Source organism: Mustela nigripes, chromosome 3, assembly GCF_022355385.1.
Source record: "Mustela nigripes isolate SB6536 chromosome 3, MUSNIG.SB6536, whole genome shotgun sequence".
Lineage (NCBI taxonomy): Eukaryota > Metazoa > Chordata > Mammalia > Carnivora > Mustelidae > Mustela > Mustela nigripes.
In genome coordinates, this window is record NC_081559.1 from 15191525 (window position 1) to 15207522 (window position 15998).

The following is a 15998-nucleotide window of genomic DNA, read 5'->3' on the forward strand; positions in this document are numbered from 1 at the left end:
AATGTTTATAGCAGCAATGTCCACAATAGCCAAAGTATGGAGAGAACCTAGATGTCCATCAACAGATGAATGGATAAAGAAGATGTGGTATATATATACAATGGAATACTATGCAGCCATCAAAAGAAATGAAATCTTGCCATTTGCGATGACGTGGATGGAACTAGAGGGTATCATGCTTAGCGAAGTAAGTCAGTCGGAGAAAGACAACTATCATATGATCTCCCTGATATGAGGAAGTGGAGATGCAATGTGGGGGGTTGGAGGGGGTAGGAGAAGAATAAATGAAACAAGATGGGATTGGGAGGGAGACAAACCATAAGTGATTTATTTTTTTTAACCAAGAACCATACATTGGATTTTATTGTCATGTCTCCTTAATCTCCTTTAATCTAGAACAATTTTCTAGGTTTTTTTCTTTTTTAATCTTTCATGATATTAACATTTTTGAAGAATCAAAGGCCCTTTCCAAAGACCAGTTGTTTTACAGAATGATCCCAATATGGATTTGCCTAATTGTTTTTCCCATGAATAGATTCAGTTTAACCAATTTTGTCAGTAATACTAGAAAGGTGTTGTGTTCTCAGATAATTAAATCTGGAGTCACATGATATCAAAATATCTCATCATGGGTGATCTTTAGTTTGAGCACTTTTTAAGGCAGTATCTGCTAGATTTATCCATTATCTTTTCCTCTTCATAATTATCAAGTAATATATGGGATTGTACATGTGACTATATCTTTTTCACCAACGTTCTTTTTACCCAATGTTTTTAAGATGATGGAATTTTCTTGCTGTTGTAGAAATCGTTTCATGAAAGTATCATTAGGGGACTTGGTAAACTTCTTTGAAAGTTCCTATTATAAACCTCATGTCTTCTTGTATTAAACTGTTTTCATTCATATATCTATTCATTTAACAAATATTTATAGAGTGCTACAAATCTGTGAAGACTCGCCTGTGAAGTTTTCCTCAGTGACTTCATGGTTGCCTAAACTAATGTCTCTAGCTCAGATCCTTCTCCTGTGTTCCAGACCACATTGGCAATTATTTAATTATTTTTGTGTCTCTCTACCTTACCACCTGTAGAAAACTCAATGTGCACGAAGGGAACTCATTATCTTCACTTCCTGATCTGCTCTTCTTATGTTCCCTATTCTAAGAAACTGTACTTCTGTTTTCTCAATGACTCTATAAATCCAAAGAAGTCCTTTTCCTTGAATGTCCAGACACCATAGTAGGTCTTTTATACATGCTATACGCATTATCTCATTTAATCCTTGCAACCAGCCTTGAGATATAGTTACAGTTTTCTGGAGGACTTTGGGCTCTGTGCCCCAGATCAGCAGCTAGCAAGTCTTCACTCTAGGATTCAAATCTAGTTCTCTTTGACCTCAAAGTCTTCGCTTTAGTGTAGTGATTAACAGGATCACTGGCTTCAAATACTGGGTCTACCACTGACTATGGAGGATTGGATAAATCTCAAGTCTCAGTGGCTTGGTTTTCTCTTTCATAAATTGAGAAAAACTGTTATCCCTGCCTTGTTGTGTTGTTTTGAGACTTGAGTGGGATACTATTGACAAACATTTGAATGATTCTTGGCAGTTCCACAGTAACTCCTAGCCATAAATCTGGTGTTTTCCATCCATTCACTGCTTTTGGATTAGTTTCCTTAGGGACTTTGTCACCACTGTTGTCATTAGTTTAGACCAGGAATTGGCAAAGTATGGTCTGCAGGTCAAATCCAGCCTCTACCTGCTTTCTTAAAAATGTTCTTTGTTTATTGGGTTATAATTGATATTGTGAATAATTTTTTATTGGAACACAATCATGTCCATTCATATATGTATTTTCTGTGACCGTTTTCACCCTACAACAGGAGAGTTGAGTAGTGGCACCAGGGACCATACCACCCGCAAAGCCTAGTATATTTACTGCCTGTCATTTTACACAAGTTTGCCAATTCTTGATTGCCTGGGGTACTGTGATAGCCTCCTTCCTGGTTTTCCTGGTTCTAATTTATTCCCCCTTGAACCTATCCTCCCCACCTTTGCTCCTGTGTAAGGGGGAATTTACCTAGGGTGTGAACTCAGCCCTGCTAATTTGCTCCTTTTAGTGCATTGGCCCTCAGTGCCAAGAACATCAGCTTACCCTTACTGTGGGTTCCCATACTAGACTTGTCCTCTGACAATAATGAATGTTTTATGCTCTTTCCAATCTTGGCACATGCTATTCTTTTTGTCTCAATACCCACCCCTTGCCCTTGTCCTCAATAATAAGCTCAGGTGTTTCTTTTTCTGAGAAACCCTTCCTGACTTTCACAGGCTGAACCAATGGCTTCTGCTTCTCTGTGGCTATGCGACATACTTCAGTTCCAACATTTCTCCACTCTAGCATGATCATAGGCTTACCTATCTTCCCCTGCTACTTCTGTGGGCTCCTCTCAAGGGCCCAAACATACATTTTCCAGTTTTGTATCTTCAGTGCCCGGTCTGGGATCTGGCCCTTAGTAAGAGCTTGTTCGGTTACTCTTGGCTGCTGGCATTTCAGCTGGGTTTGAAGGCTTATAGAAGGTTCTAGGAGAGTATAGAAAACAGCCTTAGGAGAGGCTCCCTGGAGGAGCTGCCATGTTAGTTAACCCTTGCAGGATCAGAAGGAGGATTAAATAAATTAATGGGAGAAAACAAGCACTGAAACAGTATGGGTCAAATTGATGAGAACCAAAGAGGGGTGTTAGAGAAAGGACAAGCAGAAGAAGGGAGCATGTGAGGAAATGCTGGAAGCCAGGCTAAAAAGAGAGGAATTAGGTCCATATTCTATAGAGTGTTCTCTGCTGTGCTGGGCTATATGAACAATGAGAAACCATAAAGAACTAGAAACACCATATTCCATGCTATAACTGTCACTTCACAGAGACTTGTCAGTCTTTTGGAAGTCCCTTAAGGCATTAACTATGTTTTGTCTGGTCATCATTCAATCTAAGTGCACATTCCATATCACTGGCATATCATAGATTCTCAATAAATGTCTCTTTCATTATTCAAGTATATGAAAACTCCTTAGTATTAAGGGAGGTAGTCCCCGATGTTTAGTATTCTCTTATAGGATGAACCTTGTCCTGTTTACAGTTTTCATAAGTTTAAGAACTTCAGTCATATTTAACCTTTGGTCATGGATTTTATGCTTGAAAAATTCCCTTTAGAAAGAAAAACAAGTCTATCCTCTTATGGGAGGTTTGAATCTCTTGGATCATTTGGCTGACTTTTTCTGGACCTTCTCCAACCCTGTTTTGTCTTTGTTAAGGCTTTCAAGAATACCTGAATTATTTCCTAATCTGCAAATCAGGCAAATTTGTTTATTTCTCATGATTTTGGTATTTTCTCTTAACAAAATGTTAAATGGAGCTTGGAGAAATAAGCTTTTATTTCTAAACTTGCCCAGGATGGGGAATGCAGAGCTTTTAATAATAATGTCCACAGACTAATGCTGTCATGGTCAAGGCTCAGACCAGCAGCTTAGCAATTTTAGAGATGTGAATGGAGTAAATTAGCTGGTAAAAGATGCCTAGATAACTGGACAAATTGGGACCTAAGGAGACTCCTGCACTCCAGGAAATTCTCCAATTCTCCACTTATCCTCAAAGTGAATAAGAAGCTTCAGTTTCAAATTGAGTGCATTTTCCATCCATGGATTGGCTTGTTTTGTTCAGTTTTATTTTGAGTGTTTGAGGTTATCTTTTCGACGTAACAGCTAAACCCACGGCTTCCTTTCTCGTAAAACCAAAACAAAAAGGCTTTCTATTCAGGTGCCTTCTGTGTGTGCACATGTATTGTACATACCTGGGATCAAAGCCAGCTATAAAAAGTCCTTGATTCTGTGTGGGTTCAAACACATATCAAAGCTTCGGGATCCTGAAAGGTTTCACTCTGCTTCCTGAAGACCTGAACATTGCTCCCATAAAGCCATGGCTTGTTTCGGATTCCGGAGGCATGGGGTTCAGCCGGACCGGTCTTCTAGGACCTGGCCCTGCACCGCTCTGTTTTCTCTTCTATTTATCCCCGTCTTCTCCAAAGGTGAGTGAGGCTTTTGCAGGATGAAGGTGGAGGAGGTGTTTCTCCCACCTGCGTTTCATTTCTTTTAGCAGTCAAGGACAGTGATTTATAACAAAGCCAGAAGCTAAAGGTAAAACTCCAGTCTCCTGGGTTGGATGGTTCTGTATTCCAAGGCAAGCAGGAGACATCTGGCAGCAGCAAATAAGCAGAGATAAGGCTCATAGTGGAGCGCCAGGCATTGACTAGGAGCTTAATGAATATATCTGAGTTGGTTTGGTAGATGAGCAATTTCAGACACTTCTGTCAGATTGGAAGAAAATACTGTAAAGTTAAGCAATTTAAGAGAGGAAAGATATCCGTAGCTCCTAATGTATTTAAGCTTGGAATCAGGGTGAACTCAAAATTTCCTTTTTTAAAAAGATGGATTTAAGCAAATCATATTAAGCTTCTTTCCTACCTTATTTAAGATTTTAAGACCTTCACTTTATAAACGAATCAGCTTGTTTAAAATTTAAACCTTCTTTACTCAATTCAAAGTTTTAAGGTCCTCAGTCAATTCTATAAACTAGTTAGTTAATTACTTTAAAAAATGATAGCAGTTTGAAATTGTAAATCAAAAAGGCGGGGAGAGAAAGAAAGAAAGAAAAAACAATGAAAACCATCAGTCTATTTGGCACAAGATACTTAATTGCCACCTGACCTATTTGTGGACTTTGGATGCAGATTCCCCAGTTTTCAGTGAAATAAAGCTCTTTAGAGGTTAATACCGGGTTTGCTTTAAAACATAAAATGGTGAACATTTTCACTGAATTTCAACTTTATTTCTCTCTAGACTGTCTCAGTTAAGAAACCATGTGGTTTATATGAAATACTTGGGTGCTCAAAAGGTATTTGATAAATTATTACCAGATAAGAACGACTCATGTGCATTTTCCTATTCTACATATTTTGAACATGTAAAGATTAAATACTCTTAGAAACAATTACCTTTCTTTCGTAGAAAATTTATCTCAACCTATAACTGAGATTCTTCCACTGAAAAATGAGTGTGACCAGATTTACTGGTGATAACTGAGAATTTGCCTGGGGGAAGGCAGAAAAATTGTCTTTGGGCTTAATGTCAGTACAATAAAGATTATTGAGTGCTCATGTGGGTAGGTTCTAATGGTGGCTCCCAGGAGTTTATAAGCCAAAGACAGAAGCTGCAAGAGGTATGACTAGTACCCAAAAAACTTTAATACTGGGTAGAACTTGATTAAATACCACAATGGAGTTACAACAGTGCAAAGTTGCTCTGATAGACAGGGATGAGGGTTGTAGAAGAAGACTATTACCTAGTCAGCCAGGGCTGCTGGATTAACCATAGCAATGGCTGCTATCATTCTACTCTTTCTTCTGAGGACAGATGTTGCTCAGTCCATGTACTTGGGAAAAAGGACTACTGATAGAGTTATTTCTGTAGAGTGATTTATACACAGGAGGAGGCGTCCTAGAAACTCAGACTGGAGTGATAGGTTGGGATCAGATCATGGAGGATGTAAATGCCACTTAGTTTATTTGTTTTTGCAATCAATGGTATGTAAGATATCAAAGGATTTTATCAGAATGAGTGACTTGGTTCTTCCAAGTTTTGAGTGTCAGGTGTGTGGTTGACTAGAAAGGGGACAAGTTAGTTATAGGAAGGTAATTTGACATGAAGCTACCATTTTGTAGATGACACAAATCTTTTTCAATGGAGAGCTAGCCTCCCTTGTCCTGTAAAAGCCAGAAGGAGAAAGAACAAAGGAGCATTAGCATGTTTGAGTGAAGGAGAGAGACTGGCGGAAGAGGTGGTGGCGGTGGCAGGGGAAGCCCACAGAAGTTAACAGCAGGGTTGCCTCAGCCTAAAGAGGAAACGACCTGGTGCCCTCTACTCTGTGGCTTCCTTCATCTAGAAGCATCCCTCTCTCTGATAATAATGCTAGGGAATGTGTTGGCTGGCACAGTGATCCAGGGTTCAGCCACTGTGACAGATAGAGGTACATGACCAAGTAAATATAAGCAGAAGTTTATAAGTTATGTACTGAGAAATAAGGCAAGATTCTGTACCTCAACTTCCAAAATTTCTCCTACTGCTCATTATAGTTCCTACAGTTCTATTTTAACCTTAGAATACCAGAGGTGGAAGGCACTCTGTTATCATCTGACCTAATCCCCTCTTAACTGCTTGTGAGGGAAAATGAAGGCTACAGGGAAGGCATGACTTGCCCCAAATCACGTATTTCATGGTAGGACCAAGCCCTTCAGTTTGTCATATCAATGTTTTTCCTGATACAGGAAACTCTTATCCAAAATGTAAATACCTGATGGAGATTAGCTGGAAGACAGCTAAGAGATGGAGGGCATGGGATGGGGGAGAAGGAAATGGTTGGGGAGTGTTTGTTGAAGGAAGAAAAGGGCTGAAAGGTGAAGATGGAAAAAGTGGAAAGGTGAAGTACCCATCAAAGATCAGCTTTGGTTAGCTGGAGATTTTGCTTGAGCCTGGTGGTAGGTGAGCATTGGTTCACTGAGTTCCCTCTAATTTTCTCTTATTAGGGATGCATGTGGCCCAGCCTGCAGTGGTTCTGGCCAGCAGCCGAGGTGTTGCCAGCTTTGTGTGTGAGTATGGGTCTTCAGGCAATGCCGCCGAGGTCCGGGTGACAGTGCTACGGCAGGCCGGCAGCCAGATGACTGAAGTCTGTGCCACGACATACACAGTGGAGGATGACTTGGCCTTCCTAGATGATTCTACCTGCACTGGCACCTCCAGTGGAAACAAAGTGAACCTCACCATCCAAGGGTTGAGGGCCATGGACACAGGGCTCTACATCTGCAAGGTGGAGCTCATGTACCCGCCACCCTACTATGTCGGCATGGGCAACGGAACCCAGATTTATGTCATCGGTGAGCAAATCCATATTACTAAACTGCCATCTTTTGGATTGCTGTCGTCTTAGCATGAAAACAGTTTTGTTCCTTAGCTTTAGGTGGTTCATTTTAGGATTATGGAAATTCTTTAAGAGTTCTTTGGCATAAGGCTGGGTAGTCTGGTTAATATGGGTGGCCACTCAGCATTCTGACTAAAAATAAAATGGGTTGGGGTTAGTGTTTTTTTTCTACTGGAGGTTGAGGCACTCATTCTGGAGTGATAACTATCATGAAGTTTGGCCCTGGGCCTCTGATAGGATATTCTACGGGAAGTGCCCTCCAGCAGCCAGACTTACCTATGGCCTACCAATACTATTTAGGGGTAGACACCAAGGTTGGAAGCTCTTCCAGAGCCTCTTCCTTTTCTCACTAGTGAAGGGAGTAGGGCCTTAAAGTTTAAAGAATGTCTCATGGAAACTCTGCTTTGTTTTCTGTTGTAGATCCTGAACCTTGCCCAGATTCTGATTTCCTCCTCTGGATCCTTGCAGCAGTCAGTTCGGGGCTGTTTTTTTATAGTTTCCTTATCACAGCTATTTCTTTGAGCAAAATGGTGAGTGCAGTGCTGACAACACACCACTTTTGGTGAGGATGTCTTCAGTGATAGCAACTGACCAAATGACGCTGTTGAGTTCAGTTTTCTGGAGATGAAGCAATAAATGAAGAACAGTGGTAAAGGAAGGACAGTGGTAAAGAATGCACTAGAACCCTTGGTACTGGCCTTTGAGGTTTCAAGATGACTAACATTTTAGATGAGTGTGTTTGACATTGAATGTTTGTGTGCTTCTGAACAGGGTTTCAGTTTGAGTAACCATTTGAACAACACGGGGCAGCTGTTTTGCTCTTCGTCTTCAAGAAAGTTGTACTTAATAACCCTAAAACATAAGATGAGGTTGGGCCAAATACTGCTACAGAAGACCACCTGGATGGGTTTTACTCTCCCCCTTAACATCCCCCTATTTCACCCAGAAGTTATCTTTTGGTATCACCCCGCTTGTGCCTTCCTTGTCCAACTATAGCTGTCCACGCAACTGTCCTGTCCTGGGTTCCCCATTACCCAGTCTGCTCAAATGGGAAGTTTTGCCTTCCCCTCTATCCCAGTAAATAAGAATGCCAGTTTTATTTAGTGCAGTTGTTGGGAGAGATGGAGGTATAAAATCAGGCCTCCTGTCAGGATTTCTTTCTGATGGTCTCATTCAGCCCTCCTCTGCCTATGGCTGGCTTTATCACGATGACCTTCTCCTTCCAGGGCTCTCTTACTCTCTTCCCCTACAGCCTCATTCCCCTCAACTCGATCCCAAGATCCTCTAATCAACTTGTTGTATTGCTGTAGATTCTTCCTACCTCATTTGCTAGAAACTGCCACACAGACCAGTAGACTAGAATCTCAAATTATGGAGGTGATAAAAATTGGGAATTAAGGCAGACAGACAAAAGCAGTAAAAAGTTTATGAGGAGTAGAGATGAGAAATACAGCTCTAGAACAGAATAACTGAAGTTTAATATCTTATGAAGGTCTTGCCCTCACCGATAAGTTGTAGTCAATTACCATAGGTATTTTGGATGTCCTTTCTAATGCTTTCTCAAAGTGTCTTCCTCCTCTCTTGCAGTCAGGGAAAATGATTGCTATTTTACATCAGTAGCACTGAGTGATTTATTTAAAGTGAATTGTAATGACTGAATCAAGAAAATCTCCTGGGGCTTATAATTCTGTATGTGTACATTCACTTTTTCAACGGAGTAGGGACCCATTGTTTGTTGAGTCCTATTATGGCTAGAAATGGCTTCTGTATTTCTTAATAATAATTACTGTTCCTTTTTGTGTTTGGCAGCTAAAGAAAAGAAGTCCTCTTACTACAGGGGTCTATGTGAAAATGCCCCCAACAGAGCCAGAATGTGAAAAGCAATTTCAGCCTTATTTTATTCCCATCAATTGAGAGACCATTATGAAGAAGAAAGAACATTTTCCAATTTCTCAGAGCTGAGGCAATTCAAACTTTGTACTATCCAGCTATGTTTGCTTGTTTGTATATTTTGGGGGTGATTCATCTCTCTTTAACATAAAGCTGGATGCAGAACCCAAATGAAGTGTGCTACCATTCAAAGCAAAGGTGCAAGAAAACAGAGCCAGAATGTTTCTGTCACATCAGATCCAATTTTAGTAAAAGTGTCACTTGGGAGCAACATGGGGATGCAGCATTATGATGTGGGGTCAGGGATATAGGTTCGGGAGTGGTGCAGCCCAAAGAAAACAAGGAAGGGGAGTTAGGGAGAGGAGATATTGTACACACTTTGCATTTACATGTGAGACTTTATAGCTGAAGCGATGTTTTCAAGGTAACTTTTTGTGTTATTTTTCTTAAATGTAGAATTACATGAAGACTTTAAAAATATTCACATGGCTATATTTTAGCCAGTGATTCCAAAGGTTGTATTGTACCAATATATATTTTTTATTTGATAGTATTGTGCATGGGGGCCACATGGGCTTTTGTGTATTTGCTGATGGTTTTAATATAAACACTATATGGCAGTGTCTTCCTACCAGAGGTTCAGGGAAAGTTTTATGGAGGGGCTCAGGACACTAATACACCAGGTAGAATATAAGGTCACTTGGTAACTGGCTTGGGAACTGGATTAGCTGATTCCTGTGGCCACACTAGGTTGAATTGGTATTGACATGTGCTTTGGGCTTTTATGTTAGCTCCATTCAAAGCTTTGCAAGGGAGTCAAGACTGGTGTGTCTGATTTAACTCCATAGAACACCATCGTCAAGTAAATGGCTCATTCTGGGAGTCTTGTAGGTATGAACTTCAAGGAAGCTCTAGTTTCATGAGAGCCTCAATTCCTTACACATGGTTAATGCCATGGACAGAAAACAGCAGCAGGTGGCAGAACAGGGTGATGAGGGTTTCTGAAAACTAACACTGTTGGTGTTTTTTAATTCACTATTTTCCATGAAAATGCAACAACATGTATAATATTTTTAATTAAATAAAAATCTGTGGTGGTCATTTTCCAGAGTTGTCTTTATCTTCCTTGCATTTGAATATTGTGTTTGAGTTTGTTTTTAATTTATTCATTCATCAGTTGGTGAAGTCTTCATTATTAGGAATTCTGGTACAGATTGATGAAAAGACAAATAACGCTTTATGAGTCAGTTGTCCACCAGCTATAACCTGGAAGCCATTCTTGGAAGGAACTCCTCCTCTGTCCTTTTGGTTTCTTCCCAACTATTTTAAATATAAAGCAGATTACTACAAATAACAGCATAAGGCCTTTACAAGTCACACATTAGCTCTAGCACAAGTTCTTCATCTCCTCTTTCTTGCCTATAAATTTCTCAACTCAACTCACACAGTTGCTATGGCAACTCCTGTATTGTCAGTCACGTTCCTTGTGGACATTTTGATCTGCTTCCATAGTAAATGGAGCTTTCCTTTGTGGCTTCTGAATGGACTATTTCACGCATGAGGGGAAAACATATACCTGTGGTCCCTGTGATGCTATCAGTTGGCAGACCTGGGCCTGGCCCACTGAGCTCTCTGTGATTCTTGGTTAACCAATGTGTGGCCTCAGTCTACTTGAATTCCTTTTAAGTTTTCTTATTCTTGACTTCTACATCCTGCCATTGTCTTGTGTAATGCTTCTCAGCATGGCCAGGCACCACCTATAACTGAATCAACTGAGTCACCTACCAAAAATGTTGATTCAGGTGCTTAACCTCAGATGGACTGAATCAGAAGCTTTGGGTGATGGGGCCAGGAGTTTCCTCTCCCAACAAGTGCCCCAGTACTTCTTATACCCATCAAATTTTGACAGTCACTGTGTAGGCAGCCTCCCCTCTCTCCTGCTCACTATAGTACTCTCTCTCTCTCTCCCTTTTTTCCTGCAGGTGCTAACAGACAAATGAGACAGCACAAAGTGAGCATTCCATAAAGATTTTTAAAATAAAAATAAATATGTCTTTGAAAAATACAGTAATCACAAAGGCTTAGAATGAGCTCCTACTATGCTGAAGACTGTACCTCTTGCTCTCTTGGCCTTTGATAAAAAGCCATGAAGAAACACACAATTTAGGAGCCCCAAATGGGTGATGTGTTATTATTTCTATTTTTTATGTATTTACAGAGATAATTCTTTTCCACAGTTGATGGCAAATTTCAATGACAGGGAGGGCCTTAGATAAAGGACCTTTCACATATCTTTCAGACATCATTAGACAATGGACTACTTTAAATAACCTTAATATCTCCTTTACCATTACCTGAAACTCTACCATTAGCTATGAGGTTAAGCACTGACTTCTCTACTCATTATCAATTTTGAAAAAATGTAATCCTTCCTAAAAAAGTTTCTACTGTGGCAGAGGAAAACGGCAAGAAAGACTGTGACCTGGGTCTTCGGCTCAGAGGGAAGAAAGCAAATTGGGGAGGTTTCTGGGTACCAAATGAAAGCCTTTTCTGATCCCCATTTTCTTTATGAGGGTAGATCTGTTACTTGGAATAATCAGAGAGATTCACTGCCCCCAGATCAGAGGAGTGACTTTTTCTTGGCATGTCAACCTTCATCACTATCTCCAACTCTGGCATCAGGGTTCTGGGGAAGCCCAAAGACTCCACTCATCTCAATAGAGCTTAGTTCACCATTGAGAGCAAGGCTGGGCACCATAACCCTTCTCCCCGGCACCACTGTCCCAGGTAGGAATGTGGATGACAAAGGGAACATGGTAGAACTACCAGTGGTGTCTCGGTCAGCACCTACTCTTACCAGTTCCCCACACATACTTTTGCTCACCTCCCTTCTTCCAACATGGCACTCTCATTTCTGCTACTTGTGTTTCCCTATTTCTCAGCCCCAAATATCTTTAGCCCTCATTTTCACATCCAACAAGACTCATCTCAAATTCTGTATCCAGCATCAGATCCACTGACACTTCAAGCCCACATTGATCTCTCCCCTTCTGTTTCACAGCTATACTTGGTTTCATCCCTAATAATTTCAAATGTGCATGTCTTTTCTTCCTAGATTCAGTGGGAACTTCTCCAAAATAGGAATCATCACAGCTTTAGGCACACGAAAGAAGTTCAAATCAGTGTATTGAAAAGTTGGGGAGCTAGGACATCTGGGACGGTCTTCTCTGTAGAACCTGGCTGTGTTTTCTTGGTCTCTGTCAAATGTCTTTCCCATGTGACCAGCAGAACTATGTGTGGGGCAGCGTATCACTTGGCTTAAACCTTCAAGACTCTGGAATGTGAGATCCAGCTGGCTACCCTGCTTCACACATTTTACTTTTATCTCAATCCAGTCTTCCAATCTTTTTTCCTTTTTAAATTTCTTTTGAGAGGGGAAAGGAGATGAATTCTCATTGTTACTCCCTTTCTCTCTCTTTTTAAGCTGTAGGTTGTTGCTAGAACTGACTGTATTTTTATACCGAGGCTGAGGTTTCTTCCACCTTCACAGTGGATACCGAATTTACTTGCAAAACGTTGATGTCACTGGGTTGTTAATTGGAGCAAAGCCAGCTAAGAAGTTTAAGAGTTTATAAACTTAAGTTATTGTTTTGGGAGATCTCAAAGCAAAAGAGAAAATGGTTTTTTTGGAAAGTTAATTCCGATTGCCTCACTTCTCTTTTGCACCTGGTTAGATATGTGACTGGGGTGCCTTGCGAGGGGGCCTTGTTTTGCTTATTTTTTTCTTATTTTAGGTCAACTTTTCTGATCAGATCAGAAAGATGACACACCTTATTGGTAAAGAGAGGCAAGGTTTTTTCCCTTTCTCCTTTACGTGATGTTGCCTGCAGGCTGGGATAGCAATCTGTAGGTAGGTTTGCCAGATTCAGCCTGCCAACCCCCTAAACAAAAAAACCACAAAACCCAAAAAACAGGATGCCTTGTATTTGACCTGACAACCCTATCAGCAAGAAAGTTAATATATCTAATGTGGTGTGAATAAAACATGTTCTGGAGACCCTCCCTAGAAGTGTCTGGGCAGGAACAGCCAGAGAATGGCTGCTGTTTCCATTCTAGCACAATCTCTCATTCTCCTGTTTGCATTTGGGGTGTGTGGGGGGCTGATACTCAGTGTTGCTGGAGCTAATGAGTCTCACAAAGGGGGCGGCCATTAATTTTCTAAACAATTTGTCTGAAGAATCCAACTGCCTCTGGTCTATATGGTCAGAAGTCTGACATTCAGACCCTTCTGGGATATCTTTGCTTTCCCGGGTGTACTCCATTATAGCTATTCTTGGATTTATCATAGCACCCCAGTCACTTGGAGCATTTGGAAAAAATGCAGATTGAGGAGCTTCAGACCCACAGCTTCTCATTTATAAGATTGGAGGCAAGACCTGGGGATTTAAATTGTCCAGTAAGTCTTTGGATCATACTTACAGAAGCTCTGATCTAACTTACAATCCTACCATCACAGACGATTAAGACTGAAGAAGGGACTTGGGAATTATTTTTACATTTTATAAGAAAATGAGGCTCAGAGACATTAGGAAACTTGTCCAAGTTCTCAGAGGAAGACAGGGTTTGAACTAGGCTGAGAATCAGGTCCTTACATTTTTACATCAGGACTGTGTGCAGTGGGTGACCCTATGAAGCTTTCTGCCTATGGGTTCCTTTTCAGGCTACTTCTGGAATGTCACTGTCACCATTCCAGGCTACGCTAGAAGACCTGCTTTTCTTCCCACTTTCACCCCAGATGCTCTAGGTGATCATTACCATTGTTCCTGGCCAATTGTCAACTGTATCTTCTCTAACTCTCCCTCTGAGGCACTAATAAGAAAGTCTCAGGTGATGCAGCCTGTCCTCAGCAAAACTATAGAAGAATGTTGCAGAGGAAAACAGAAAACAAACTGCCAAGAGTCAGGCAGCAATGCCAGCAATATGCTGAGAAAGCTTCCAAATTCTGCGGGAAGTCATGTAACTACTCTGAAATGATATGTGCTCTTTTTATCACACACAATCAGTCGCCATAGCAACCAACAGTGTTTTAAAAACATGATACTAGTTCCACAAAAGAATATTATCAATTCAAACAAAAAGAGGAGCCTCTCTTGGGGAGGGATTGTAGGAAGTGTTTCAGGAAGACATTTCAGATTTTAGAAAGCATCACAAATGTATTCTCATGAACAGCATTTTTCCAAGGACGTTTCCTTTTTCTTCTTGCTTTACCTTGACCATATCTTTGTCTGTGCTGCAGTCATCCAGCTGTTAGCTTATATATTTTTTCAACTTGTTGAAAATGAATCTTGCTTTCCTTCTTGTAGTTAACTTGCAACACAGACAAGATCTCTAGTTTCCTCTAAATATTTTTTTTCCTCTGACACATCAAACAAAGTTACCACTAACTATGACTGGACTTCGAAGACCGGAAGTTTGGATTTGTGAATGAAGAACAGCATTCTCTAGTATTGCTCTCCTGTGGAGAAAGCTGCCATAGTGGATATGGTTCATGAGATCCTTATTCTGAGTGAAGAGGGAAGAGAAACCAACCTGTGAAGACTTTCACCCTGCATGGAAATACGTTAGCTAAAGTAATTCTTACAATATCCCTGCAGAAGAGGGATTGCCATCATCCTCACTTTACAGATGAGAAAACTGAGGTTCAAAAAGGTTGTATTATTTGCCTAAAGCCACACATCTAGTAGAGTCAGGATTAGAAATGATGTTGGATTCCAAAGTGCACTTTCTTTTCAAATGACCATACCTTAATTCTGGGGGTTACCTGCAAAAGGAAGAAGGCAAAATGACAAGTCAATGGGGGATTGGAGTGCTTCACAAGTAAAGTATGTATCATGGGGGCTACAAATGTGTGTCAGAATAAGTAAATACTCTTGGACAAATGTTTTTAAAGGTTTTTTGAAGGAGCTCAGTATGAGATTAGCTGTAGCAGTTGGGTTGTAACGAAAACAAGAGGAAAACAGGAAGTTGAAGACGTTTCACAGTGGACCTCTGGTTTCAATCCACAGTTGTAGCAGTAGCTGATATCCCATTCATTCGTGCTGAAGTTAAGTGCAGCCATATTGCTGGCTGGTCTCAGGGGTTATAGCTTCTCTCTTGGAGATGGGAGAAAGTGAAAACTATTCCTACATCCCTTGGGAAGAGATGATCCTCATGTAACCTGTAGTTTGCTCCCCACAAATGGGGTCATTCTGCCTTCAAAACAGTCTGGTCATAGAAAGTAATGACCAGTGTAAGTCAGCAGGACCTACTTTGTGTGTATCTCTAGGACTCTTGGAATGGGGCTAGTTTCTGAAAGAATAATCAGCAGTCTGGAGCAAAAGGGGAGGTTGCACAGTAGAAGTAAAGAAAAGGGAGTATCTCTGAATTGAGGTTGAAGGATGCTGGAAAATAGCAACAAAGCCCTTGAGGAAAATAGAGAACAAAAGCAGAATATATATACCTTTGAAACAAATAATACATTATATGTTAATTAAAAAAAAAAAAAGAAACAGAAGACAGAGACTTAAGGATCTACCCCCCATCACCCCAGATAGCAAATAAAGTGGACCAATATTGTGGGATCAAAATTATAGGGCAGGGCCCAAAGCCACCAGCTACGTGGAAGACTAAGAGAAGCCCATGTTAAAACAAGGGCACTATCTAGCCAAGGTTGTGATGGAGGTAGCTACATCATTTCTACCAGAAGTCAATGTGTGGGAACCCCTGGACCCAGAAACAGAAAGAGATTTTCTCTGCCAGGAATGGGTATTAAAAGCAATGGTTCTACTCTGGATGGATGGTCATGCAGGCAGATGTGTGTAATGTGGGAGGAGGCACTGCACAGGGGTGAAAATTCCTTATGGGAGAGCAGTGTCAGGGAACTTCGCAAAGGAACTACTGAACGCTTTAAGCCTATACAAAGCTAAGTAGCATGGACCGAACTTGTGCCAATTTGAGTGTTTATAGCATTTGTAATCTGTGCTTGAGGAGATGGTTCAAAAAGGCATGAGAAATGTGTTCAAGATGTGAAGGGCTATCATATGAAAAAA

At 40.7% G+C, this 15998-nt stretch overlaps 1 protein-coding gene across 2 annotated transcripts; it reads left to right on the top strand.

Annotated features, from left to right (window-relative positions):
• The first annotated feature begins 3847 nt into the window (after positions 1-3847).
• Positions 3848-9997, top strand: CTLA4 (cytotoxic T-lymphocyte associated protein 4). Of its 2 annotated transcripts, XM_059392640.1 has the most exons (4): positions 3848-4075; positions 6629-6976; positions 7441-7550; positions 8830-9997. In XM_059392640.1, exons 1-4 carry the CDS (start codon positions 3967-3969, stop codon positions 8932-8934), a joined length of 672 nt encoding a protein of 223 aa, XP_059248623.1. In that variant the 5' UTR covers positions 3848-3966; the 3' UTR covers positions 8935-9997. The 2 variants fall into 2 exon arrangements, with proteins under 2 accessions (XP_059248623.1, XP_059248624.1); XM_059392641.1 differs by lacking the exon at positions 7441-7550 and having other exon boundaries at positions 8830-8897.
• Positions 9998-15998: the final 6001 nt, after the last annotated feature.